Source organism: Anolis sagrei, chromosome 1 (genome assembly GCF_037176765.1).
Source record: "Anolis sagrei isolate rAnoSag1 chromosome 1, rAnoSag1.mat, whole genome shotgun sequence".
NCBI classification, from domain to species: domain Eukaryota; kingdom Metazoa; phylum Chordata; class Lepidosauria; order Squamata; family Dactyloidae; genus Anolis; species Anolis sagrei.
The window spans coordinates 309,858,330-309,886,030 of NC_090021.1; the positions used below are offsets into that span (position 1 = coordinate 309,858,330).

At 40.7% G+C, this 27,701-nt stretch overlaps 1 protein-coding gene across 1 annotated transcript in view; it reads right to left on the bottom strand.

The window, feature by feature from the left end:
- Nucleotides 1-27,155, bottom strand: part of STON2 (stonin 2) — a 90,024-nt gene extending 62,869 nt beyond the window's left edge. Inside the window, exons 1-4 of the mRNA XM_060757202.2 lie at nucleotides 26,952-27,155; nucleotides 5,101-5,300; nucleotides 2,929-3,192; nucleotides 195-392 (exon numbers count right to left, since the gene is read on the bottom strand). Coding sequence (XP_060613185.2) covers nucleotides 195-392; nucleotides 2,929-3,192; nucleotides 5,101-5,188 — 550 coding nt within the window. The 5' untranslated portion in view covers nucleotides 5,189-5,300; nucleotides 26,952-27,155. The remainder of the gene's footprint in view (nucleotides 1-194; nucleotides 393-2,928; nucleotides 3,193-5,100; nucleotides 5,301-26,951) is intronic.
- Between the last annotated feature and the right edge of the window lie 546 nt (nucleotides 27,156-27,701).

Genomic DNA, 27,701 nt, shown 5'->3' on the forward strand with positions numbered 1-27,701 from the left:
GAACAACAGGAGTTTCAAGAAAAGAATTATAAGAGAATGCAAAGTTTATGCATCAGTTTTTGTCCTTTGTTGTATTTTAATAGTGTACTTGTAATAGGCTGGTAAAGGATGCATCATAAACTGAGACTGACACTAATGGTTTTTTCAGGCAAATGGGACCAACAAAAAGGGAAGCACATAAAAAGCTTGCTTACCAGTTGAGTCTGCTGCAGATACTCCCCCACTGGTCAAATCTTCTGTATTTACAGATTGAAGATCTGTATAAGAAGGAGTGATACTTGGGCTGCTGGTGTTCTCTGAAGTAGTTGTCCAACTGCTATCTGAGGTAAGAGGCTGTTTTTCAGAGGATCCCAAGGGGGGACATGCCCAGCAGAATTTTTTTGGAGGAGAGTCTTAAGAGAGAAATAAATTTGTGGGAAGTGAGAGGCATCAAAAGGGAATAAGGGAGGACCATAAAAACATAGAGTATTACATGGTGCAAATTATCACTGGAATGTTTGTCTAATCAGTTATTGAATATCCTACTTTTTAACAAAGATGAAAACAAAATACTGCAAGGAGCCCATGATAATACTAAAGGATAATGAAAAAGCCAACCAAATCAGGTGGCACAAAGACAAAACTAGCAGCACAAAGACAAAAAGAGGATAGTCTGTCTACTGTCAATATGCTGTCCACACAGTGAAATACATTTCACAGACTATGGCCTGTGACAGAAAAAAGGTTATTCACCACAGCTGATGTAAAATGCATACTGATATCTGATGTCTATCAAATTAAGATCAGGAAGAACTATTTTCCCAATTTTCTGAAGGGTGTACTTAAGGCAAGCCATTGTTTTAGTCAAAGCTGAAGCCCAAAGCCTTCACTATTCTCCTCTTCTACATAAAGAAAGTGTGGAGGTATCATGGAGGTTTGAAGTTTATGAGATGAATTACCTAATTCACAATAATCTTAATTTTTATATTGTTGCAAATTATCTGCACCAAACCATAGTCTACAAGTTGTACACATACAGGCTTTTTTCAAGTAATACCATTCTTTGCAAAATACAGCAAATCCCATTGCGTATACAGATTATCTACTAATTGTATGTACTTGAATTTTAAGCAAACAGATATGATCAACAGACAGATGGGTGAGGAAAGGACTGGGCTTGTTTCCATCATCCCTTTCACCTCTTCAAACACTTGTTCAGAACATGTGAGCAAAGCTGTTCTTTCCACCTCGAAGCTCCAAATCCAAACAGTTTCTATCATTTGGAATATGAAAGCTCACAGCAGAATATATTTTCATAGTTTCTAAAAACAAGCTCTATCTGGCTCAATAATTTTTCCAAATTTCTTTTGACTATCCTATACATCCTTATAGAGGAATGACATTCATAAATCGGAATGGGTTCCATGTAGCTTGTTGCTAATAAACCGATATAGGACTGCAATGTACAATTTTGCTACAATTTCTCCCCTCTTGCACAAGATAGTACTTTAGGAGATTCCATCTGAACATTCCTGACTGTGAGAGCTGTTCAGCAGTGGAACTCTCTGCCCCGGACTATGGTGGAGGCTCCTTCTTTGGAGGCTTTTAAACAGAGGCTGGATGGCCATCTGTCAGGGGCGCTTTCAATGCAATTTTCTGCTTCTTGGCAAGAGATTGGACTGGATGGCCCACAAGGTCTCTTCCAACTCTACAATTCTATAATTTGTTTGGATTTTAACATGCATTCAAGCTCTCCCCATTTTCAGTCAGTGCCTTCACTTTTCCTTAACTACACTGTCATCTTGCTTAATACTTTCCAGCTTCAGAGTGGATATATAATAAGCATTATGTCAGTCTTGCTTTATTGTGCCTCCCCAAGGATGCGAGATAAAAGTCCAAGTTATTTGGGCCATTTAGAATCAGACAGTCCTTGAGAGAAGCCTAGGCAAAAGGACACAAATCACAATAGAGCTTTTTCTTGCTCTCATTTTCAAGCCTCAGTGCATTTCAGAATGCTGCACAATCCAAAAACATATCCGACTAGTGACCTACTGACCTGTGACCTCAATACAACAGACAACTTAAATGAGGCCATGGGTGATTTACACTCCATGCCCTTACATTAACAATGTAATGTATGACATTTCCATCTATCCTGCTATATACCCCACTGGTAAGAATCAGGTTAACATGCAAGTTTTTCAATCAGCAAGGTAATTTACCACAATATCATTGCTGCTATTCTTTCCTAAGACCTGTGTCACACTCTTAATTTAATTTATATCCAAGCGTTTTCCTAGCACAGATAGAAAGCAACTTAGGCTGAGGCACATAGGTTAGAAAAATTGAGCAAATTAGACACATTTATTTTAAGTATTTTACAATGATTAGCATCCAGCAAAATGTTTTGATTACAAGAGATAATAATATCAGGAGGGAATCACGAAATATCTTTTGAAAGGCCCAAGCCAAGTTCTGGGAAATTGTCATAGTTTTTCTGCAGGACTACAAACCTCTAGGTCAAATTATACAGAAGACTCTATATTTTGTCATCAAAGGAATGGTGAATTATATTTTTCCTTTAATTTGTCCTTGATGTCAATCAAATTAAGTACTGTATATACTCAGGTACAAGTCTAGAATTTCTAAATTAAAATATGGATCCCCAAAAACTAGGGTAAGTTATTCACAGGTCAGCATAAGTACTGTGCCTTAAGTTTTAACCCCAAAAAGTAACCATCTTTAGTGAGAGGTAAGAGCTTAATTCCCCCAGGAGAAGAAACAACTCCTTCTACTATCTCTGCCATAGTCATGATTTTCAAAGCTGGGTGGGAAAATGGTGCCCTCGATTTATACATGAAGTTAATTTATTCACAAATATATATGGTATAAACTAATTCATAGTTCATGTTACCCATAATAAACCTTAGTAAAGAATGTCATTCCAACCTGTATGAGTTTGCTCCAGTGAAGTGCTAGTCCAGGGCGCATCCTCAAACTGGACCCATGAGCTAAAGGATGAAGATAAATCAGGCTTTGGGGAGGGACGGTGTTCAGGTGAGCATACTGATGTGGATTCCACAGCTTGTTTGTCCACTGCATCTCCCAAGTCAGCTTGTGCAAGAGTCTGAAATTCTTGATCGAGGTTTTGGATGCTTTCTGAGGATGTATCAGAAGAGGAAAGAAATCCCTCAAGTTGCTCCTCAGTATGGTCTGAAATGACAGCCAAAATGTAAAAGAATAATGTACCAAATGTGTCATGATTTCTTGCTTTTTTGAAGAGAAGTTTTTTTTCATTCTTTATAAATGTCTATGTTAAAAGAAGACTTTAAAATTTTCAGACACTCAGAGTGGAAATATTTGCTATGAGAAACATAACAGTAAAGCAGTTTGGGTCCAGGCTATTTGTCTAATCGCATCTCCCTATACAGACCATCTTGGGCACTGAAGTCAGTGACCTGCTCTCCACTCAACTCTTGCTCCCACCCCTATCACAAGAAAGGCTGATGAGAATGAGAGAAAGGGCCTTCTCCATGATTGCTCCCCATCCCTTCCAAAAGAAATAAAAACAGTCTCCAACCTTCTCTCCTTTAAAAAAAAAAACCTCCTAAAATGCACCTTTGCACTTTGGCATATGTGGAAGAGGAGGACTAGGGCACCTTAGACCACTGTCACTGAAATACTGCCTGGCCTCTTTGTGCCTCATGGCCATTATGGTACATTTCAATAACAACTAGAACAGCCAATGCTCACCCAATTCTAATTGTTCTATTATGTTAAAGCTTTTAATGTTGACCATGTTCTAAAAATGTAATCTGCTTCAAGTGATTAGCTGTTTTATGTCTTTCAGTTTGATGTTGAATTTCTTTATGTAATTAACTCAATGATGTTATTATTTTGTATTATGTTTTATTGCTTTAATGTATTTGTATTTTTGGGGCATTGAACGTTTGCCTTTTTGTGTGTACATCACCCTGAGTTCCCTTGGTGAGATAGGTTTTATTATTATTTATTATAAGACATTCAATTCTTCTCTCTCCCCATTATAGACATTTTGAAAGGTATTCTGCTACTTCCCTGCACCCTCCTGCAGTTGTGCTATGCATTTACCCATCCCTGTTAGACAGTGATGTGAAGATGGGACAGTCAGTGTTGTAATGGTACATTCTGAAGTGCAAGGACTCACCATGACAGTTCCCTTAGCCACAACCCAATTTATTTTTTTTATTAAATGCATGAAAATGCATGTTTGCCTCTTTCCTGATCAGATCTTTAGTAAATCTTGTTTTTATTTATGTGCCTCCAAGTTGTTTATGACTTATGGTGACCTGAAGATGATCCTATCACTGCTCTTTCTTTTAAAAGCTAAATCATGGAGAGAACACTTATATGTTACCTAGCAAGAATATTTTCATAAGAAGCTGTTTAAAAAATTGTCTCTAAAAACAAAACATCTAGTCAACCTCAGAATAAGTCTGTGACCATATTGACCAATAATGACTCCATCCACTCTAAGTGCATTGTTTAATGAAACAAAGTTTTGCTAGACTGCTTTCCTCTGAGTTCATTAGTCTTGTCTCATAAAGTACTGATATTTTATGAATTCTCATCTTGAGGAAATTTGTCATCTGGAAAAATGGAAGAGAAAAGGAAGAGGGGCCAACCAAGGGCAAGATGGATGGATGGTATCCTTGAAGTGACTGGCTTGACTCTGAAGGACCTGGGGGTGGCGACAGCCAACAGGGAGCTCTGGCATGGGCTGGTCCATGAGGTCAAGGAGAATCAGAAGCGACTGAACAAATAAACAACAACATCTTGATAGAGAGAAGATCAACTTCAAACCTTAGCAGTGAGGAAGATAAATCTGAGAGAAGTGCTAATCATTTCTTCAAGATCTTACTCGGAAAGCTATGCCAATACAGAATTCAAAAAGCACAAAATCCCAAGATACCATCAGTCTGCCTCTCCATCAGAATTAATAGAGGTAATGTATATAATGAATTGTGATATTTCATTGCAACCCAGAGAACTCTGGGCCGAGTCCAAAAAGTAACATGTTTCATTTACCAACATGGTCTGATCTATGACAACAGCATATTTCATCAGAGGGAATGAACCTACCTTGCGAGGGAGCAGGTAAGTGGTGCCCATCATTGAAGCAGACCCAGTCAGCCTGCTGGGAAGCAATGACATTTGCCAGTGAGGTCATGATTTTTGCTGGTTATTATGCATCTTCACATTACTAGTAGACAATGCGGTCAGCAGAGGGCAAGTACCTTGCCCCTTTTACAAAGTGCTTGTTCTCATCTGAAAAGCAGTAGCTGTCAGGAAGAAGAAAAGACAGAGATGTACAACTCAATCACACAAATTCAATTTAAGAGGGGAAATAACAGAAAAGAGCAGATTTGCCCAGAATTCCCCACTGGCATTCTTCAGAGGAGATGGATTTCAGTTCCCAGCACATCCCAACTACAGTGGTGATTATGTCTGTGGATAATAGTGGTGGTGGAGGCTTCTTCTTGGAGGCTTTTAAACAGAGGCTGGATGGCCATCTGTCGGGGGTGCTTTGAATGTGATTTTCCTGCTTCTTGGCAGGGGGTTGGGCTGGATAGCCCACGAGGTCTCTACCAACTCAATGATTCTATGATCACCACTGCAGAATCAGTCATGTAACCATCCAGATGTTATCTGACTGTGAACCCCAGCAGCCCTCGCCAACATAGCCATAGGAACATCGGAGTTGCAGTCCAACAATAGGAGGGTCACATGATCTCCCATTCTATTCTATAGTAATTATAGTGAAATAATATGGGGTTCAGGTTTCTTGTGACAAACTCAGTCCCAGTTGCGTCCTAACAACTTTAGTTCCATCTAAATTGCCATATAATGCAGTTTGAACTGCATTATATGGTCAGTGTCATCTCATATAATGCGGATTGAACTGGATTAAACTGGATTAAATGAGTACACTGCTGTATTATCCAGTTCAATCTGCATTATAATGGCAGTGTCGATTGGGCCTCAGATACACAGAGTAGTATCCCTTGCTTTCCCCAGCAAAATGACTCACTTCTCATTGCAAAATCTAAACAATAAAAAGGTACTGCGTAACCAGAGGTTTTATGTGCAGACTGCATTTTAAAACATAGTTCTAATATAATATCAATTATAATATTACACTCAACATTAATTATATAGAGTGCTGAGCCATAGCAGACAGAGCCCATTAGGAAATAAAGCCAGCATTAACACACAGATTGCTGAATATTTATCAATGCAAAGCAGGCAAATGTTCATTAGATCTCCAAAAATGCATAAAATAAACATACTTTAGAAATTTCATTTCTAAAAACTGTCTAGTAGCATGTTCTACAGCCATAAAACACATATATACACACGTACATAGATATATATTTATCCAATTCAACTTTCGTGCTTGCAAAAGTTGACTGGTTCATGCTCCCTTCCAAAACACTTGGGAGTCCAGAGATTCCTGAAAAGATTTAATCAACTGTTTACTCAGTCTGGTGTCCTGAGGAGGTGGATCAGAGATATTCCTAGGACAATGGGATAATCCCTAGCCCCTCACCCAGCAGGTTTCAACATAACTTAAGCAATCATCTGGGTTTTCCCTTGTGTCTGGATTCATGGATATGATTTATTGGAAATAGATACACAATCAATATATTGAGGTTCACAGGCCAGGACAGACCCAGGGTACCCAGAAGAACTCTAATATCTTATGGTGACATGTATATGCTTATGGAACTGTTGGGGTTTGTACATCTGGGAAGCTGTTCTGGCATCCTGCTGGGAGGGAGTCTACTGAACAAGCCAGTACCTGCTGCATACCAGTACTGCCATCTGTTGAGGAGTTACAAAGGTGGAGGCATTACTTTTAATTCAAACCTCATATTACTGTGAATAGCAGAGTGTGTTTCCAATTTATGGCGACCCTAAGACAAACTTATCACTGATTTTTCTTGGCAAAATTTGTTTAGAGGGGTTTTTGCTTTTGCCCTTCTCTGATGCTGAGAGATCTTCCCAAGATCGCCCCAGCAGGTTTCGATAACTAAGTAGGTTTTTAAAGAGTGTTTTTCAGTGTTGTAGTCCAAATCACTACGCCAAGCTGGCTCTCTAGCACCAAATGGTACCCTGACCCTAAATAAATCCATGGAAACCTTTTAGCAAGGATTTTTGTGGTTGGGCCATGGCACAAAAACAGATTCTGATGCTGAGATGTGAGCCCTGGCAAAACTGAAGCCCTCTTGGAAATTCTCCCCATCTCCCACCCCACTCATGTTTATTTAAACATTTATACTATTTCCTTGCTCAGTGCAGAGAAGCAAACTGACAAGTTTTGTTCAAAACAAAGAAGTCTGACTATAGCCTTATAACTGTCTTTTCCCATTAAAGCTTTATGGTGCTATTAAATGTGAATGTGTGTGATTTTTTGTTTTTAAAACCTATCTCCACAAAATACAAGTGGGGCTTTAAGCAAGCAGGCTAAGTTGCTGTGGCCTCTGTTCAAGACATTTAAGGTCACAAATGGTGTGTGTTCTTTCTAGTATTGCCCTTGAGACCGGGAGGGATAGTTTGACTTCAATATCTTGCAGTATTATTTTCCTACCTGACTAATTTAAACTGTTCTTTTGGCTTGCTTGAATAACTGTAACATGAGTAATTTCCAAATAGAAGGCTGATCTCTTCCAAGCATTTTCGGTGAGAAACTCTTGATGGAACTCTAAATAGGGCAGGACATGAAGAAGTAAAACTCTTTATCTTGAGTTTCACACACTTAGTGAGCCTGAGATAAGGCTTTCGACTCCCTTCCTTCCTATTCTTTTTAAGTGTCCCTAAAAGCCATTGGAAAGAGACAGGAAGATAGGCCTCAGCTAAGATAAAATGGCTTGGTTCTCTGGTTTGACACTGTTTATATCCCACCCCTCCCTGCACTGCATCCTGTCAGACCTCCAAAATCTGGAGGAAAGCAAGAGTCATCGCCATCTTGAAGCCAGGCAAAGACCGTAATGACCCAAAAAGCTACAGACCAATCTCCCTGTTGTGCCACCTCTACAAAGTTCTGGAGAGACTTATTCTGCATAGAATTATGGAAAATATAGACCCCTGTCTGATCCCACAGCAAGCTGGCTTCAGAAAAGGCAAAAGCTGCACATCGCAAGTGCTGAACCTGACCCAGCACATAGAAGATGGCTTTGAAAGGCAGCAGATCACAGGAGCTGTCTTCATAGACTTGTCAGCAGCCTATGATACTGTGAACCACCGCCTCCTCCTGAGAAAAATGTATAATATCACAAAGGACTACCACCTCACCCGCCTCATAGGAAACCTGCTACAAAACAGGAGCTTTTTTGTTGAGTTCCAGGGCCAGAGAAGCAGATGGCGGAAACAGAAGAACGGCCTGCCTCAGGGGAGCGTGCTTGCTCCATCCATGTTCAACATCTACACAAATGACCAGCCACTGCCAGAAGGGACAGAAAGTTTCATCTATGCTGACGATCGTGCCATTACTGCTCAAGCAGGGAGCTTTGAGATGGTAGAACAGAAGCTCTCCGAAGCTCTAGGTGTTCTTACTGCCTATTACAGGGAAAACCATCTGATCCCTAATCCATCTAAAACACAGACATGCGCCTTTCACCTTAAGAACAGACAAGCATCCCGAGCTCTGAGGATTACCTGGGAAGGAATCCCACTGGAGCATTGCAGCGCACCCAAATACCTGGGAGTCACTTTGGACCGTGCTCTGACCTACAAGAAGCACTGCCTGAACATCAAACAAAAAGTGGGCGCTAGAAACAACATCATACGAAAGCTGACTGGCACAACCTGGGGATCACAACCAGACACAGTGAAGACATCTGCCCTTGCGCTATGCTACTCTGCTGCTGAGTATGCATGCCCAGTGTGGAACACATCTCATCACACTAAAACAGTGGATGTGGCTCTTAATGAGACATGCCGCATTATCACGGGGTGTCTGCGACCCACACCACTGGAGAAATTACACTGCTTAGCCGGTATTGCACCACCTGACATCCGCCGGGAAGTAGCAGCCAATAGTGAAAGGACCAAGGCAGAGACATCTCCAGCTCATCCCCTGTTTTGGGTATCAGCCAGCACGTCAACGACTTAAATCAAGACATAGTTTTCTTAGAACTACAGAGACACTCGCTGGAACACCCCAGCAAGCGAGAGTCCAAAAGTGGCAGGCCCAAACCCAGCACCTCAATTCATGGGTGATACCAGATGAGAGACTCCCCCCTGGGCACTCAGAAGACTGGGCGACTTGGAAGGCGCTGAACAGATTGCGCTCTGGCACCACGAGATGCAGAGCCAATCTTAAGAAATGGGGCTACAGGGTGGAATCCTCGGCATGCGAGTGCGGAGAAGAACAAACCACTGACCACCTGCTGCAATGCACCCTGAGCCCTGCCACATGCACGATGGAGGACCTTCTTGCGGCAACCCCAGAGGCACTCCAAGTGGCCAGATACTGGTCAAAGGACATTTAACCAAATACCAAATTTACAAAATCTGTGTGGTTTTTTTTTTCTTTCTTTTTTTTTTCTTTTTCTTTTTAATCTCTGTGTTTGTTTTGCTCTGTTGGAATTGTAATACAATGGTTGCTGATGACACGATAAATAAACCCCTCCCTTTCCACACCCAGAAAAAACACCATATATAACCCTCCCAAAACCAAAATAAAACTAATCAGTGTTGAGTGTCTAAAAATTATGCCCTACAGTTGGACAAGTTGAGCCTGGATGCCCGGGTTTTGGTGGTGGCCAGGGGAGCTTTCACACAATTAAACTTGTGCACCAGTTGCACCCATATCTTAGGAAGTCAGACTTGGCCATGGAAGTCCACGCTCTAGTTACAACCTGAATAGATTACTGTAACGGGCTCTATGTGGGGGTGCCTTTGAAAACTGCTTGGAAGCTTCAAATGGTCCAATGGATGGCAGCTAGATTGCTCACCAGAGCAGCGTACAGGGAGCATAAAACTCCCTGTTATGTCAGCTCCACTGGGTGCCAGTTTGCTACCGAGCATGATTCAAAGTGCTGGATTTTGCCTATAAAGCCCTAACGGTTCTGGCACAGCTTACTTGTCTGAACGGATGGATCTCTCCCTATGAACCACTTCAGAGATTAAGATTGTCTGGGGAGGCCCTGCTCTCGGTCCTACCAGTGGTGGCCCCTCGGCTGTGGAACTCTCTCTCCAGGAGAGATCAGCCCCCTACCTCCTGGCCTTCAGAAAGTGAAAACATGGCTTTGGGATCAAGCCTTCGGAGAATAATTGTAGTGCAACAGATGAATATGAATATGTGCAATGACTATTGGGATGGCCCCAGATTACAATTGTGAATGGCATGGTTTTAAATAGTGAATGTAATGTTTTAAAATGTTTTAATGTGGATTAATTTTAATATCAATGTTTATTTTAATTGTATGTTGTTTTTAAGGCATCGAATAGTTGCCTATTTGTAAAGCCTCACTGAGTCCCCTTGGGGGTTGAGAATTGTGTGGTATAAATATGGTAAATAATAATAATAATAATAATAATAATAGCTAAATTATAATCAGAGATTGGAAGATACAAACAATTAAGGTTGTTCTAAATAATTAATTACCCCAATGCAATAACAACCAATTTTCATTATAATAGTAACATAACATGAGGTAAGTTCAAAATTTTCATAATGTAAATGTAACCACATTAGTTACTTTTCTTGTTATGGTGTATGTGGTTTCATTTATACATGATGTTTTTTACCACAGGTCAGCATCTTGCTTTTATTTTCCAAAGTGTAATAGGACAGTAAAAGCAATGATTAAAGTTTCATTTCAATAAACATAGCAAAGTATTTTACTTTGAAAAATTGGAATTGTAACAATAATTAACTTCCAGGGGGCATGATTGAAGGTGCAATTGCAACTTATTAGTTGTTAAAAATGTCTTCCAACATTTTGACTCCTTTAATGTTTTGATTGCTTTCAGGTTGAAGTGAACAATAACTGAGACTAGATGAATAGTATTTTAGGTGTGATCTTCACATTCCTGTTAATACTGCCTAAATAAGGGTTGGCACTTCAGCCGCACAAAGCAAAACGTCTTTGTCTCATGAGCAAAGTCCTAACCACAAATCTGACTCAAATATATGAGCAAAATTCTAGTGACCATGTGAGTCACAATGCCAACACAGCAGCTCACAGGTTTAGGTGGCAAGCAAACTTTCTTTCTTAGGGAATAAGTCTTTCTCCTTTGCAAACACTAGGATCCAGCCTAGCCCAGGGTTCACCAAATTGTGCTTTCTCACTCCACACAACCCCACCAGTTTATTTTCATTCACATCCGAGAAGGAAAGAATGAATTTCCATACAAGCAAGGAGAGCTCAATGTCAGAATGGCATTATTAGAGCTAAGTGCAACCCCCCAACCACTATACTGTATAGCTTTCATTTCTAGTATGAAGCCATTTCCAATTAAACCATGCCTCCAAATCTAGCTTTTCCCCCAGTTAAACCATGCCACCAGATCTATATAATTCTACACAATCTTTTAAATATGGAAAAAGTATCACACCTCAAAATAACAGCAGAGAAGACACTGTTGGCCATGCCCTTGCTGCTGCTACAAACTATTTAATTGGGCTGGTGTGGACACTCAAGAGGTGGCCCTGCAGCAATACGTGAACTGCAGAAGCCTAAATGCCTCTCTTTGAGGAAAATCAACCTTCAAGAAGAAGCATTTCAGCTCCAATAGCTCTCTGGAAAGATGCTCTGGTTACAACTTTCTGGTCTCTCAATTTGAGATGGCATTCCCCAGTTTTGAGGTGGGAATTGATCCAAGAAACCTCATCAGCATCTCTCCTGTTGTAGCTGGTACATTTTGTGTAGTCTATCAAACTTTCATAGTCTATTTAACTATATGAAAAGCAAACAATATTATGTGTACTGTAGTGTCCCAAAAGTCAATTGGGGAGGGCCATTTTGATGATCTTGTTTGCTATTTAAAGACTTCCCAAAGATACTCAGTATTAAAATGTTTTGCCAATGTAATTCAGCCTAGACTACAATTTAGTAGGTAGCATAAAAGGCTGTTGACAGCAGCCTAATATTGCCTGCCATTAAGGCAGCAAAGATATGCATGAGCTGAGGGATGAGAAAGAGGAAATTGGCAAAGGTTAGATGTGTGAAATGAAGTCAACTCTGACCAACTAAAACTGTGTTATAGCATATTTGTAAGGAGCCATGGTGGTGCAATGTGCCAGCTGAACTGCTGACATGAGATGGGGTGAGCTCCTGTCTGTCAGCTCCAGCTTCCCATGTAGGGACATAAGAGAAGCCTCCCACAGGATGGTAAAACTTCCAGGCGTTCCCTAAGCAATGTCCTTGCAGACGGTCAATTCTGTCACACCAGAAACAACTTGCAGTTTCTCAAGTCCCTTCTGACACGATTTTTTAAAAAAAGCTACAAGATTCTTTGTTTTGTTCGAAAGGGGTCACTGATTACTACAGCAAACTACAAAGTTTCCAAAGAGTCTTACTGAAATCATTCGTTCATGCTTACTGAGAGTACAACCTCTTTGGGTGCTTCAGAGTAGGACTCTAGAGAGATTTAAATTAGTATTGTAATATTACAAACAGGATGGAGCAAGCTATGTTCTCTTGTAAAATATCCTCATCAGAGTTGTAGCAGAAAAATCTATTACCTGGGCCACATAAAACAATATCCAGTTATGGAAAGAGTTGGCTTACAGTATTACTCATTGTGTCTTGATGTTTAATACTGATATTGCATTATTTATGCGTGCAAATGTTTTCCTGTTATATAACTGCACTGCAGTCGCAAGTATGATTTTTATAACTATTCACTCACTGCAAATACACAGTTGACTTGTTGAGCAAAAACAAAGTTCGTTCTCTGTAACATGTGTCCCTCCATCTATCACTGGCATTGAGATAATTCATAGGCTCATATATATTTAAGAACATAAGAAGAGCAAAAACCTATACTATTCAGCACTCTGCTCTCAAAGATGCCTAGAGTAAATGCATAAGCTGCACACCCTTCCACACATGTTCTCCAGTAATGAAGATTCCCTCTGACCTCAAAGAAAGTATGGTTAGCCCTCCATATTTGCTATGGTTGGGGGTACAGGACCACCATGAAAAAAAAACCACGAATAAAGAAATTGATTTTTTTTTAAAAAAAAAACTGAGGTTGACCATAGAGTTAAAATGAAAAACCTAGATATTCCTAAAGAACATTTTAAATAAAATCTGTGATTAATCAAATTCACAAAAATAAAAATGTGGAGGGATAACAGATAGATACAAATTTGGCACAAATACCCAATATACCCAAATTTGAATATTGGTAGGGTTTGATTTTGTCATTTGGGAGTTGTAGTTGCTGGGATTTATAGTTCACCTACCATCAAAGAGCATTCTGAACTCCAACAATGATTGAATTGAACCAAGATAGGCACACAGAACTCCCATGACCACAGAAAATACTGGAAGGGTTTGGTGGGCATTGATCTTGAGTTTTGACGTTGTAGTTCACCTACATCCAGAGAGCACTATGGAATCAAACAATGATAGATTGGGAACAAACTTGGCATGAATACTCAATACGCCCAAATGTGAACACTGGTGAAGTTTGGGGAAAATCTACCTTGACATTTGGGAGTTGCCAGGATTTATAGTTCACCTACAATCAAATGGCATTCTGAACCCCACCAACAACAGAATTGAGCCAAACTTCCCACACAGAACCCCCTTGCCTTGAAGTGACTCACTGTCGTGAGCCTCCCTCCAGCCTCAAATGCTCTCCCTCACCGACACATGTGCACCAAGCTGCCATGTGCCAAGCACGCCTGTTCTCCCCACCCCACTTGGGAGTCTCACAAACAGCCCTTCCCTTGGCTGAGAGGCCGGCCAATCACAGCAGAGGAGGGGTTTATGTGGGAGGATTCACCATATGTTGCCAAAAAGGAAGAGAAGGGCAGGCAGAGAGATCTTCAGCCTTCTCTGCCAAAGGGGTTCCTAAGACCATCAGAAATATATATTTTCTGATGGTCTTTGGTGATCCTTCTGAAACCCCCTCATGACACCCCCCCCCATCCAGGGGTCTCAACCCCCAGGTTGAGAAACACTTACCTAGAGGCTCCCAGAGAGGTATTCACTCAGGTAAAAAAAAAAAGAGTGACTTGTTTATTTGAAGTTTTTCACTTTTACAGGGATTTTGTTCCACTAACCCCAGTGAATGTGGAAGGCTGGTATTGTGGGGGAGGACAAATATTTTTGTTCCTGCCTTGATCTGCAAAGTAGCATACCAGGTTGTGACATAACCTAATTTTCCACTTGCACTACAGAAGGAATAATGTAACAAGAGTCTGTGTCATAGGGTGCTTTTCATGGGCATCTGAAAATAACAACACCAGAGGCTGACTAGTTCCTTCACTGGTGTTAGTAATGTACTAATTAGAAACCCACCAAGGGAAAGTGAACCTCTTGGATTCAAAATGTGTAGCTGCAGTTGTTTGAGAAGCATGCCTTTCCACACTAATGATTTCTGTCTCCCTCTAAAAGGCAGAGCTTTTCGTGATCTCCCAGTGACTCATCTGTTCATTTAATTTCAGCTCAAGCAAAATTACTTTCTTTATATGTAGCCAAAGAATACTTTTTTTCTTCCCAGCAATACGAGGGGGAACCCAGTTCTAGTAGTAAACACAAAAGTGACACGAGGCTACATTCAACAATTGTCTTCAGTTTTGCACAGCACACAAGTGGAAATGCCTATAAATTATGCCATTGTATATACCCAGAAGTCTGCCATAAGCTGAAAAATGTCTCATACAGCACAACTCATGGAAACAGTGGCAGAAGTCTATGAAACAGGCAATCTGTCACAAGAGGAAAAACGATTCACTGTTACATAAGCAATTATTTTCTACAGGTCTTTAATTTAAAATCCTTTCTTTGTCAGGAAGGAAGGCAAAAAAAAACCCCAAGCAAATATAATAGCTCTTATTTATAGTAACAAAAGCTTTCAGGGGGTAAGAGATTGCCATATACCTTCATTTGGCATGTGGTAAAATACCTTTCCGAATTTTGGTAACAAGGGCTAAGGACATTATTGCACCATTGCCTTTTAGTATCGCAATCCCAATTTCTTAGAAAATGGAAACATGCCAGGAGTTACCTTTTTCTGGTCCCTATAATAGCGCACTATTAACATATATCATGCTACCTGCTTATTGCACTAAATCAGAAGGCATTCCTCTCTCTCCCATGCTTTGTCCATCCAAGCACAGGCACTTTTTTGAACTGGAAGAATTATGCAATTTTGCTCAACATTGCGAGAATCCACCATTTCATGTTTTTGTTAGCATGCTATTTTGCAACTGTGCAGTATTGCTTTTCTTGTTTTCTGAACCAGAAAAGCATTAACCTCTCCTTACCTCCCATCATAATAAATGTGGACACACTGCTGACTTCAATGAATGACAAATGTATTGCAATCCTACCCTTTTTATGCTGCCAAGGCATGGTGTAGTTATCAGTACTCCATAGTCTTATTATTATTATATTAGTATCCCATTTTTATCTCTGTAGTTGAGACACAAGCTATTTACAACAATAAAAAATACAACTAAAAATCTCCATATAAATATTAAAATAGAATTAAACCTACACATTGGTTAAAATCACTGAAAACATTAAGACCAGTTAAAATACTTTTGGGGCGCTTGGGCCAGAATGGCAGAACTCTGGGGGTTTTGGTCAGTGACAATGTTTGTTCATTTGAATCCAGAGCACCACACACGAATTGAAAGTGTGCATCCACATTTAAAAGGCTATCCTTGTTAACACATCAACACTGTTAACAGGTATGGAATTGACTGGATGTTACAGTTATTAATACTGTTTTTTACTGTTTTAATGAATGTTTTACTTATTGTTTTAATTGTTATTATATTGCTGTGTTATATGTAGTGGCATCAAATTGCTGCCAAATGTAAGCCGACCTGAGTCCCCCTTCGGGGGTTGAGAAGGAACGGGATAGAAATGCCGGAAATAAATAAATAAATAAATAAATATGCAAATGCACGTAAACACACCAAGTAGTAACTTTCCAGGAAATATCCATGCAGTATATCCCACATGAAGGAAATATTTTATACAACAATGAGAAGCAGGATACTGCCAGGAAAGAACTGCAAATATGTGCAGTTAAATAAAAACATTATGGGTAAAAGAAGCAATAGGGACAATTAATGGCAATCTACCTGGAGATCCTCCCCATCAGTTTGCTGGAAGTTCAATGGCCAAAGTTTAGGAAAAGAGAAGAGGAGCAGATAAATGTTAACATACCTATAGTGCTATGTGGATTCACCCGATAGTGTGGCACCACTGCAAGTTACCTTTCAGACCATTCGCAATGCTAGAACAACACACAATCAAGAATCTAATTTGACTAAGTGTGGGATTGTTAGCCACCTTGAGTCATTACGGGGAGAAAGGCAGGGTACAAATAATGTTAATAATAACAATAATAACAACAATAATAATGTATTTCCCAGTGAATGAAAAAAAAGGAGGCAAACAGTAAGGCAAAACCTGAAATACTACTAGTATGCAGAAACATTGTGAGATAAACTTTGAAACAGCTACAAAAATATCCTAAATGACTAGTTTAACACAGCAGGGCAAGAACTTAAAATAATCACCATGGCAATCTATACATGTCAACTTTGTGGAAGCAAGATGGAAGACATCATTTCTTCAAAAAATAACAGAGGTGTTACAACTAAAAACAATTGGTTGATCTAATAAAAGTATTGCACTAAGTATGGGTTCCACATCTGGCAACAGTGATGTTACAAAATGACCATCCCTGATCCAGAAATCCAAAATGTTCCAAAATTCAAAAGTATCCACATGGGTGGCTGAAATATTGACATCTCTGCTCTCTGTTTGTTCAGTGTTATAAATATTTCACATAAAATGACCTTCAGGTTATGTTTATATGAAACAAATGAATTTCATGTTTAGATTCGGGTCTCATCTCCAAGATATCTCATTATGTATATGCAAATATTCCAAAGTCCAAAATCCAAAACACTTCTGGGCCCAAGCATTTCAGATGAAGGATACTCAACCTGTACAACACCAACAACATCTCCATACACTACTGCAACATCCATTTTCCAGTTGAGGGGTTAGAACTTGATATTTAAAGGTGATTTTGTAAAAACAATGTATTTATGATCATTATCTTTAACAAATGGATCATCCCAAGAATGTGGCCATCTGACTTGGGGCAAGGAAATATAAAGCTGAGATTCTCTGTGAGCTGTGGTTGTCTAGCAACAGGAAAGGGTTAGGTTTTGTTGGCTTCCTCTTAGTAGAGAAAAAGGAGCAGTGAGAAAAAAAGGCAAAAATACAAGAGTCATCTCCAATCACATTGGAAAACAAAATTAAGATAGTGCCACAGAGAAGCTGCATGTCTGTTATTCTTCATTGCCTTCAACTTGAATTGCTTATCAATGAGAGATATCCAAGTCACCCTATCCTCAACAGCCTTTCTCAGGACTTGGAGACTCAAGGCCAGGGGTCCTCAAACTAAGGCCTGAGGACCAGATACGGCCCTTCAAGGTCATTTAGCCGGCCCTCGCTCAGGGTCAATCTAAGTCTGAAACAACTTGAAAGGACACAATAACAACAATCCTATCTCATCAGCCAAAAGCAGGCCCACACTTCCCATTGAAATACTAATAAGTTTATATTTGTTAAAATTGTTCTTAATTTTAATTATTGTATTGTTTTAAAGTGTTTTCTGCACTAAAAATAAGATATGCACAGTATGCATAGGAATTCATTCACACATTTTTCAAATTATAATCTGACCCTCCAATAGTTTGAGGGACTGTGACCTTGCCCTCTGTTTAAAAAGTTGAGGACCCCTGCTCAAGGCCATTTGCTTGCCTTTTACCATAGTTGAAATATTACGCTTTTGAGAAAAAGCCACCTTCCGTAAAAGCTGAAACCACTGACTACTATGGCTGTGGAATAGCTGTCAGCATTTTGGCATGAACACCTTCTTTCCGTGCCAAGAGAAACCACTATGGGCAGTCCCTGGAGAGTCTACAGGTTAGGCTCAAGAAAGACCTGTGCAAAGAAGACCACCAACAATGAGATTGTTTTTCCTCTGGGGAAGAGTCCAAAAACAAAAAAAAAAAAAAAGGACAATTTACCCTTTCGGGGAATTATGAGACGGTCCCCCACACTGCAAAAGGTTGTGCTTCTCCTTCAAGCTTTGGTTTTTGGAAATGTTGACAGCACTGAGATAATATCAGAAGAACCAGGCCAGTTTCAAATACTTTGCTACTTTACATCTATAGAAAGAGACTGGATTGTAAATTGAAACATTTTACTGTTTGCAATACAACAAGATCCTCCATTGTACCTGAGGCCAACAATGTAGCTTAGGAAGTGTAGCCCACAGTCCCTGTGGCAAACCACAACATCAACATCTTGATATGGTTTCCTTCCATACAATGTGTCAAGGCAACTATTATACATTGCCTGGCCTTTATTTACATCTTCACACAATGCATAAATTATAGAATTCATCGCCATGGGATGCAGCAATGGCCACCCATTGCTGTTATCCAGTCAACTAAAAGGCAACTGGATAAACACATGAAGGGCACATCCATCAACAGTTAACAATTGTGATGGCTATAAGAAGGGCATGTAGATGTTTCCACAAGAATTTATTCTGTTTTTGCAATCTGTTTGTAGGTTTATAAGAGGCATTCAGTTGATCTGTCTGAGCATGTAAAACTGTGTCTTGCAGATGTGGGAGAAAGTTACTGGACCACATGGGTGTTTGGTATTACAAAAAAATTATTGTGCTTTCATTTCTGAATAAAAGCATGAATTTAAACCTACAGTTCAGGTTTATGATTAAGGCTGCACCTGCACTGTAGAGTTAATACAGTTTGACACCGCTTTAACTGCCATGCCTCAATTCTATGGAAACACTGGGGTCATAATTTGCTCAGACACAAGCATTATTTGATAGAGAAGGCTAAAGAACTCCTAAAAGTTTCCACAGAATTGAGCCATGGCAGGTAAAGTGGTATCAAATTGCATTCATTCTACAGTGTAGATGCATCTACAACAACAACTAACACTATGATTATAAGTAAGAACAAAAATTTAGCTCATCTTTCTGCCAGGGGTCAGACAGTAGGATTAAAGATCCAGAAATGCCATGGAAAAGTTTGTTATAAATTCTATGAAAATCTAGTCTCTTGTAATGCTCACAAATCCATCTGAGGAAACAAAATCCATTGCTCATTGGTTTCCATAAAAATTCAGGCATGCTGCAGGATCTAAAGGAATGCTTTTAGCATTATTTTAAGAAAATACTAGTGTATACACCCATTCCTAATGATACTGAATTTAGAAAAATCAAAGTGAAGCATGTTCAACCAGCCACAAAACTAAAAGGCACTGAGTTTTGTTCATGCATTTTTTGGTTTTGGGATCTCTAAAAAGAAAATGGGGGTATTATCATAATAAAGGGGCAGCCACTTTGAAAGTAGCAAGGTATAATTATCTTAAGAAAATAAATAAGAATAAAAATGTATTGTAGAAAAAGTTAATATAGGTTTGTAAAAGGGCCTTATTACAAAACAATGAAACTAGAAGAGTTGTTTTCACATAGCTGCAAATTCTTTCCCTCCTCTTACTTCGTATTTTTATGCTTTCCTCTTAAGTAATATACTTTTTCAAAGTCTACTTTCAGTTTCCTTGAGTTTCAAAAGAAGTTTCCACAAGATAAAAGGAGCTGGCAGGGAGAAGATACAAACTACACATCCAATGCTAACAAAACGAGTTCTTGGCCTTTGTGAGATGGAGGGAGGGTTTGTAGATATTTAGATCACTACACTTTTACAGCTGACACTACACAATCCTACTACACAATCCATGTATAGTTTTTATAAACTACTATACCAGCAGACAACTGCTCATTGGAGGGAAGTATATTAGAGGCAAAGATGAAGTATTTTGGCCACATGATGAGAAGACAGGAAAGCTTAGAGAAGGCAATTATGCTGGGGCAAATGGAAGGAAAAAGAAAGAGGGGCTGACCAAGGGCAAGACGGATGGATGGCATCCTTGAAGTGACTGGCTTGACCTTGAAGCAGCTGGGGGTGGTGACAGCAACAGGGAGCTCTGGTATGGGCTGGTCCATGAGGTCATGAATAGTTGGAAGCAACTGAATGAATGAACAACAACAACATACCAACAGAAGAACTATTTTAGTAGAAATAACTGAAGACTAGATGCCTGCAGTCAAAAGGTTGACCAATTAAATCATCATGACTTGTACAGGTTGAGCACTCCTTATCTAAAATTCCAGAATATGAAATACTCCAAAAATGATGTTATCCACAAGGGTGGCTAAGATCATGACACCTTTGCTTTCTGATGTTTCAGTGTACACATTAACTTTGCTTCATGGACAAAGTTATGAAAAATATTGTGTATAAAGTTATATTCAAGGCTATGGGTACATAAACAGAAATGGATGTTACCTTTAAGACCTGGGTCGCATCTACATAATATCTCATTGTGTATTTATTTGCAAACACAGTTTTTCCAAAATCCGGGAAAAAAACCCAACTCCACAAACTTCTGGTCCCAAGCATTTTGGATAGAGGATACTCAATCTACATTTGTCTTACTTGTTTGACTAGATAGGGTTGGATTTAAAAAGATCTTGACTGAGACATGAAATTTACTGAGCCTGTGACAATCATGCATAGGCTGACGTGAAGAAAAAAACATAACAACTTTACATCTGCATAAAATTATATGCAGTAAGGACAAGATATTAACAATTACAGCTACTCTCAACACTCTGATCATAGCTCTCACAACTCTTTCTGTTCTTTTTCTCTTTTTCATCTATTCTTCTTAAGGGTTTTCTGGCACTTTGTACCCTGGCTGCTGTATGTCCTTTCCTTAGCCAACTTGTATCTTGGCTTTTTGCCTTTAACTTTTCCAAGGATGTTTTGCAGACTTCAGTCTATCACACAAAGCTTCTAGGGTATATGTAGTCAAACTGCCAGCTTCCTCTTACCTTTCAAAAACAGGCCTCAAAACATATATAATTCATCATAGTGCACTCAGGTGCTGCTTCGGCATTCCATATTATCAGAGAGTATGGGATACAATCAAAGACCTACCACAAGCACAATCCAATATCATACAGACAACTTACTTCAAAATCCATTCCCTTCTAATTTCAACTGGAGAAAGTATAACATAGGAAGGCTAACAATGTGTGGCATGGAAATTATGGAGGATGCTTAGTCTTGGAAACAGGTTCAAGTTTCTTTTTTCACATCAAGGTTTTATTTCTTTTAATGAAGGGAAATATAGCAATGCAAAAGATATTGTGAGAAATAGCTCCAAACAACTGAGGTCGAGACAGAAAATCAACAAAATGCTCCTCTTCCTATAAACACTGGCCATACCACCTTAATGGAAACCTGTGTAAAAAGAACTAGGTCAATAGACCAGGCATGGGCAAACTTTCTAACTTGGGGGCTACGTGGTGGGCTGGATGGGCCAGGAGGGAAGAAGAGAGGAGTTTCTCCCAAGTCCCGTCCCCCCAGCCCTTTCTTCTTCTCTTTTGGAGGCAGTAAGTGAATTAAAAACAGGAAACGTTTGGATCCCAAAAGTGTTAGCCTTTGTTAGGATGAGATGGTGAACAGAAGAGAAAAAGTGTATCCATTAGGTCCCATATTGTCTACTCCTGATATAGAATCGTAGAGCTGGAAGAGATCACCGAGGGCCATCTAGTCCAACCTGCTGCCATGCAAGAAGGCACAATAAAATGCACTTCCGATAGACAGACTCTGCAGAAAAGCCTCCAGAGAAGAAGACTCCACCACATTCCGAGGCAGCCTATGCCACTCTTCAACAACTCTTACTCTCAGTAAGTTCTTCCTAATCATTGCAGTCGAATCTCTTTCCCTGCCATTTGACCCCATTGCTCCCTTGGGCCCTGGTCTGTAGAGCAGCAGAAAGTCAGTTTTCCCCCTCCTCCTCAATGGGACACACTTTTAAATCTTGCAACATGGTTCTTATGTTCCCTCTCTACCTTTTCTTCTCTCGGCTATACATCCCCTAGGAGGCAAGAAGGAAGGAAAAAGAGAAGGAAGGAAATAAGGAAGGAATGGGAAGATGGATGGATGGATGGAAGGAAGGAAGAGTGGAAGGAAATGGAGGGAAGGGAGGAAAGAAAGAAAGATGGAAGGAAAGACAAAAGGGAAGGAAGGAGAAAGAGAGAGTGGGAAGGAAGGAGGAAAGGTGGAAGAAAAGAAAGGAGGGGAGAGGGAGAAAGAGGGAGGGAAGAAGGAAGAAAAGAGAGAAGGGATGAAGGATAGGATGGTGAGAGATTGGAGGGCCTGAGAAAAGAGCCCAAGGGGCCACATCCGGGCCCCGGGCCTGGGTTTCCCCATACCTGCAATAGACTGATGACCCTGACTGGCCTTCCATTAGACAAAGTAAGATGCCATATAAGGCAACTCATTTTGATAGACAACAGACAGGGGTGTTTTTTTTTTTTGGGGGGGGGGGGGTTGGGGCAATTTAAGCATTGTATTTTTACTGCCAGGGAGATAATGAGACCCTTGTGGATTTTCTTCTTCAAGTGCCAGAGTAATGTGATGTACCTTGGAATCTAAGCATCTTGAATTGTGCATGGAGGATTTTTCCCCCACACATTGGCTGCTGTGAATCAGGTGGCAAAATGCCACTGCTGAAATCTGTCTCCTGCTCTGCTCAATGGCTCCTCTACTTCAGACTTGGCAAACTATTTTTTTTCACATACACAGTATTTATTTCGACAGTTTCTCCTCATCAGGAAGAGAATCAGCAAGTGGGGCACCACAAGGTTCTGTCCCTGGCTTAGTTTTGGTTAATATCTTTATAAATGGTTTGGAAGACAGAACAGAGGACCTGCCTATCAAAGTTTCAGAAAACTGGGAATACCCCAGAAGGCAATATTGGGATCAGATTAGACAGCTAGGCCAAAATCAACAAGATACAGTTCAACCTTGGAGGAAAACAAGATATTCAAATATAAGGTGTGTGACATTGACTTGAAAATAATAATAATAAATAATGAAATTTCATTTGTACCCCGCTACCATCTCCCCAAGGGACTCGGTGCGGCTTACATGAGGCCAAGCCCACAGCACATCAATAAACAAATGCGATAACAAATAGTAAATACAAAACAGTTAAAATAAACTCAAAAACAGAAAATACACAATAAGCAATAAACAATAACAATTTCAATAACATACAGCATTTAAAACCTATGAAAAGAATCTATGGCTCTTCGGGCCACAGTGGTGCAACGGCTTAAACCCTTGTGCAGTTGAACTGCTGACCTGAAGGTTGGCAGTTTGAATTCACAGGACAGGGTGAACTCTTGCTGTTAGCTCTAGCTCCTGCCAACCTAGCAGTTTGAAAACATGCAAATGTGATTAAATAAATAGTTACTGCTTTGGCAGAAAAAAAGGCAAAAAAACAAAACAAAAAAACAACAACAACAAAAGGAAGACAGTCCAAGCAGTCTTGCTGGCCACACAACCAGGCTCCTTGGCTAGGAAATGGAGAAAAGCACCTCCCCTAGAGCCAGAAATGAAAGTAGAAGCATTTACCTTGTTTGTGTTTGTGTGTCTCATTGTTTGTGATTGTAAGGCACTGAATGCTTGCTGTATATACTGTAATCAGCTCTTGAGTCCCCAAGGGGAGAAGGGCAGAATATAGATAAAGTGTATTATTGGGAGACCGCAAGCAATGATCTGGAAAGGATTCTAACTCTTGGATTTTTGCCACAGTTCTTTGGATTTGCATACTATCCAAAGGGCAAGGAGATAGACTAGATGCCCTTTGCATCCCTTCCAAGTCTATGATTGTATTATTGTACTGTATTAGCAATGTTTCTGAACCTTGCCAAAAAAAGTCTAAGGGAACCAAAGCAACTTCAATTAAAAATGACCTTTCACTTTTCTAAACATTAGAACACCACTCAAAATATGAATCATACAAGCTTGGATAAGTTAAGCTTACAAGTATTTAAGTAATTGATGTATTGTGAAGAGTGAGGCCACAATGTCAATACATTGTCGATTGGAATTGGCTGAAACCTTCCTCCCTATTGACTGATGTCTGGGAAATGAATGAATTTAGAAGAGAGACAGACCAGGAAATAGGGTGTCCAGGGTGGGAGAAAAAACTCTTGTATGTTTGAGGCAGGTGTGGATGTTGCAATCGGCCACCTAGATTAGCATTGAATGGCCTTCCAGCTTCAAGCCTGGCTGATTGCTGCCTGTGGGAATCCTTTGTTTGGGGGTGTTAGCTGGCCCTGATTAATTCTTGTCTGCTTTTTTTTTTTACTATTGCTCTTTATTTACTGTCCAGACAGTAACAAAGGATTCTCCCAGGTAGCAATCAGCCAAACTTTGAGGCTGCAGGCTATCAGCATTGAATGGCCTTGTAGCTTCAAAGAGTAGCTTGTTTCTGCCTGGGGGAATACCTAGGGAGATTAGGCAAGCACCCACCTTGTCAGCCTTTAGGAAACGTTTGAAAACTTGGCTGTTCCACCTTGCTTGTGATGAATGAATAAGAAATCCCCATATCATGACCATCCAGCATAAGGCACTTTATCTCATCCCTGGCAGGAACATTAAACCCCATAGCTCGTCCCATCCATATCTCTCCCTCTAGATACTACTCCCTTTTCCATCTCACTCAATCTCCCGGGGCACTTTGTTCAACTCCTTTGTTTTTAACTTTTCACCATACCTCATACCTGGTGTTTTATCCCACTGTGTTATTTTTCTTTCTTGTTTATATTTTATTTGAGTTATTATTTGCTGTATGTATTTTATTTTGTTTATTGTATTTGTCAGGCTTGCCTCATGTTAGCCGCCCCGAGTCACTGAGGTATGATGGTGGAGGGGTATAAATAAAGTTTAATAATAATAATAATTGTTGGGAGGTGTTAGCTGGCCGTGGTTGTTTTATGTCCAGAATTGCCCTGTTAGTTGAGTGTTTCTCTTTATTTACTGTCCTGATTTTAGATTTTTTTTAAAAAAATACGGGTAGCCAGATTTTGTTTATTTTCATGGTTACCTCCTTTCTGTTGAAATTTCAATCAGGAGCAGCTAACACCGACCAACAAAGGATTCCCCCAGGCAGAAATCAGCCAGTCTTTGAAGCTGCAAGGCTATTCAATGCTAATCAAGGTGGCCAATTGCAGTATTCACACTTGCCTCAAGCGGATAAGAGTTCTTTCTCCCACCCTGGACATTATTCCATGGATATATAAACCTCACAGTCCTCGTGGACAAGTTAAACATGAGCCAACAATGTGATGCAACGGCAAAAAAGCCAATGGGATTTTGGCCTACATCAATAGGAGTACAGTGTCTAGATCCAGGGGCCAAAACTAGCAACATGAAGTTCAATAGGGACAAATGCAAGATACTCTTACCTAGGCAGAAAAAATGAAATGCCAAGATACAGAATGGGGGATGCCTGGCTAGACAGCAGTATGCATGAAAAGGATCTTAGAGTCCTTGTGGTCAACAAGTTAAACAGTTAACAATGTCATGCGGCAGCAGAAAAGCCAATAGAATCTTGGCCTACATAAAGAGATCCAGGGAAGTCATGCTACCCATGCTCTATTCTGCCTTGGTTAGACCACACCTGGAATATTGTGTCCAATTCTGGGCACCACAATTGAAAGGAGATATTGACAAGCTGGAATGTGTCCAGAGGAGGGTGACTAAAATGATTAAGGGTCTGGAGAACAAGCCCTATGAGGAGCGGCTTAAAGAGCTGGGCATGTTTAGCCTGAAGAAGAGAAGGCTGAGAGGAGACATGATAGCCATGGATAAATATGTGAGGGGAAGTCATAGGGAGGAGGGAGCAAGCTTGTTTTCTGCTGCCCTGGAGACTAGGACTCGGAGCAATGTCTTCAAACTAAAGAAAGGAGATTCCATCTGAACATGAGGAAGAACTCCCTGACTGTGATAGCCATTCAGCAGTGGAACTCTCTGCCCCAGAGTGTGGTGGAGGCTCCTTCTTTGCAGGCTTTTAAACAGAGGCTGGATGGCCATCTGCTGGAGATGCTTTGAATGCAATATTCCTGTTTCTTGGCAGAATGGGGTTGGACTGGATGGCCCATGAGGTCTCTTCCAACTCTACGATTCTATGATTCACTTGCCTAGTTTCCAACAGACCTCACAACCTCTAAGGATGCTTGCCATAGATGTGGGCGAAACGTCGGGAGAGAATGCTTCTGGAACATGGTCATACAGCCTGGAAAACTCACACCACCCAATCATGTATATTGAAGAGGGAGAGGGGGCGGGATATAAATAAAGCATTATTATTATTATTATTATTATTATTATGGTGATTTGAATGCAATAGTCCTGCTTCTTAGCAGGGGGTTGGACTGGATGGCCCATGAGGTCTCTTCCAACTCTTTGATTCTATGGTGATGATGATGATTGTCCCCCCAGGCTGCCTACAGCACACCGTTCCTGCCCTGCTTGAGGGCAGGGAGGGAGGCTTGGGCGGGCTCTCTTGAGTGGAAGTCTTTCCTGGTTTGACTCATTCAGACTACAAGGTGCGCATTTGGGTTTAAAGCAACCGGAGGGAGAAAGAAGAAGCCCAGCCCAAGCTCTCTCTTCCTCTCGCCGGGCTTCCAACCAGCCAACCAGCCAGCCCGCCCTGAGCCCGGATCAGCTAGCCTTTTGTTTCCTTTCCTTTACCAAGCCGGCAGCCAGCTTCCCCCTTTTGCATTGCGATCAAAGCGAACACAACCCGCCTTACCTTTCGGGACCAAGCGCCTCCTGTTTGGCTGCGACCTGCTCTCCTTGCCTTGCCCTCCACTTGCCTCCTTTGCTTCCAAGGGATCTCCCTCTCCCTCCTTCCAGGAATCAAGGTAAAAGGGAAGCAAGCAAAGGGAAACCCAGACCAAACCCGGCTCAGCCGCCGACCTCTCCGCCTTCCCTCTGGAGAGAGGAATCAGGGTTAGAGAGGGGTAGCTCTGGTGGGCGGGACTCCGAAGCCTGATTGGCTGGAGAGGGAGCAGGTGGGCGGGGCGGCCCCTCCTTATCCTCAGCACCTAACTGGGAGTGCATAGCATGCATGCCCTTGCCACCTGCTACCTAAGTGAGCACTTGGAAAACTGAACTGCATCGGGTTGTTGTAGCTTTTCCAGGCTATATGGCCATGTTCTAGAGGCATTTTCTCCTGACGTTTCGCCTGCATCTATGGCAAGCATCCTCAGACGTAGTGAGGTCTGTTGGAACTAGGAAAAAAGAGTTTATATATCTGTGGAATGACCAGGGTGGGACAAAGGACAATCAGGCACATCTAATCACCTCTCAACAAAAGATTCCTCCAGGCACTGCCAAGCCATCAAATGCTAATTAAGATAGTCAGTTGAAACATTCACACCTAGCTCCAGCAGACAAGAGTCCTTTGTCCCACCCTGGTCATTCCAGACCAATCTCGTTTGTCTTTTGAGATCATTTTGAAGTGGTTTCTCTTTTCTTTTTGCTATTTGCTATTTTGCGG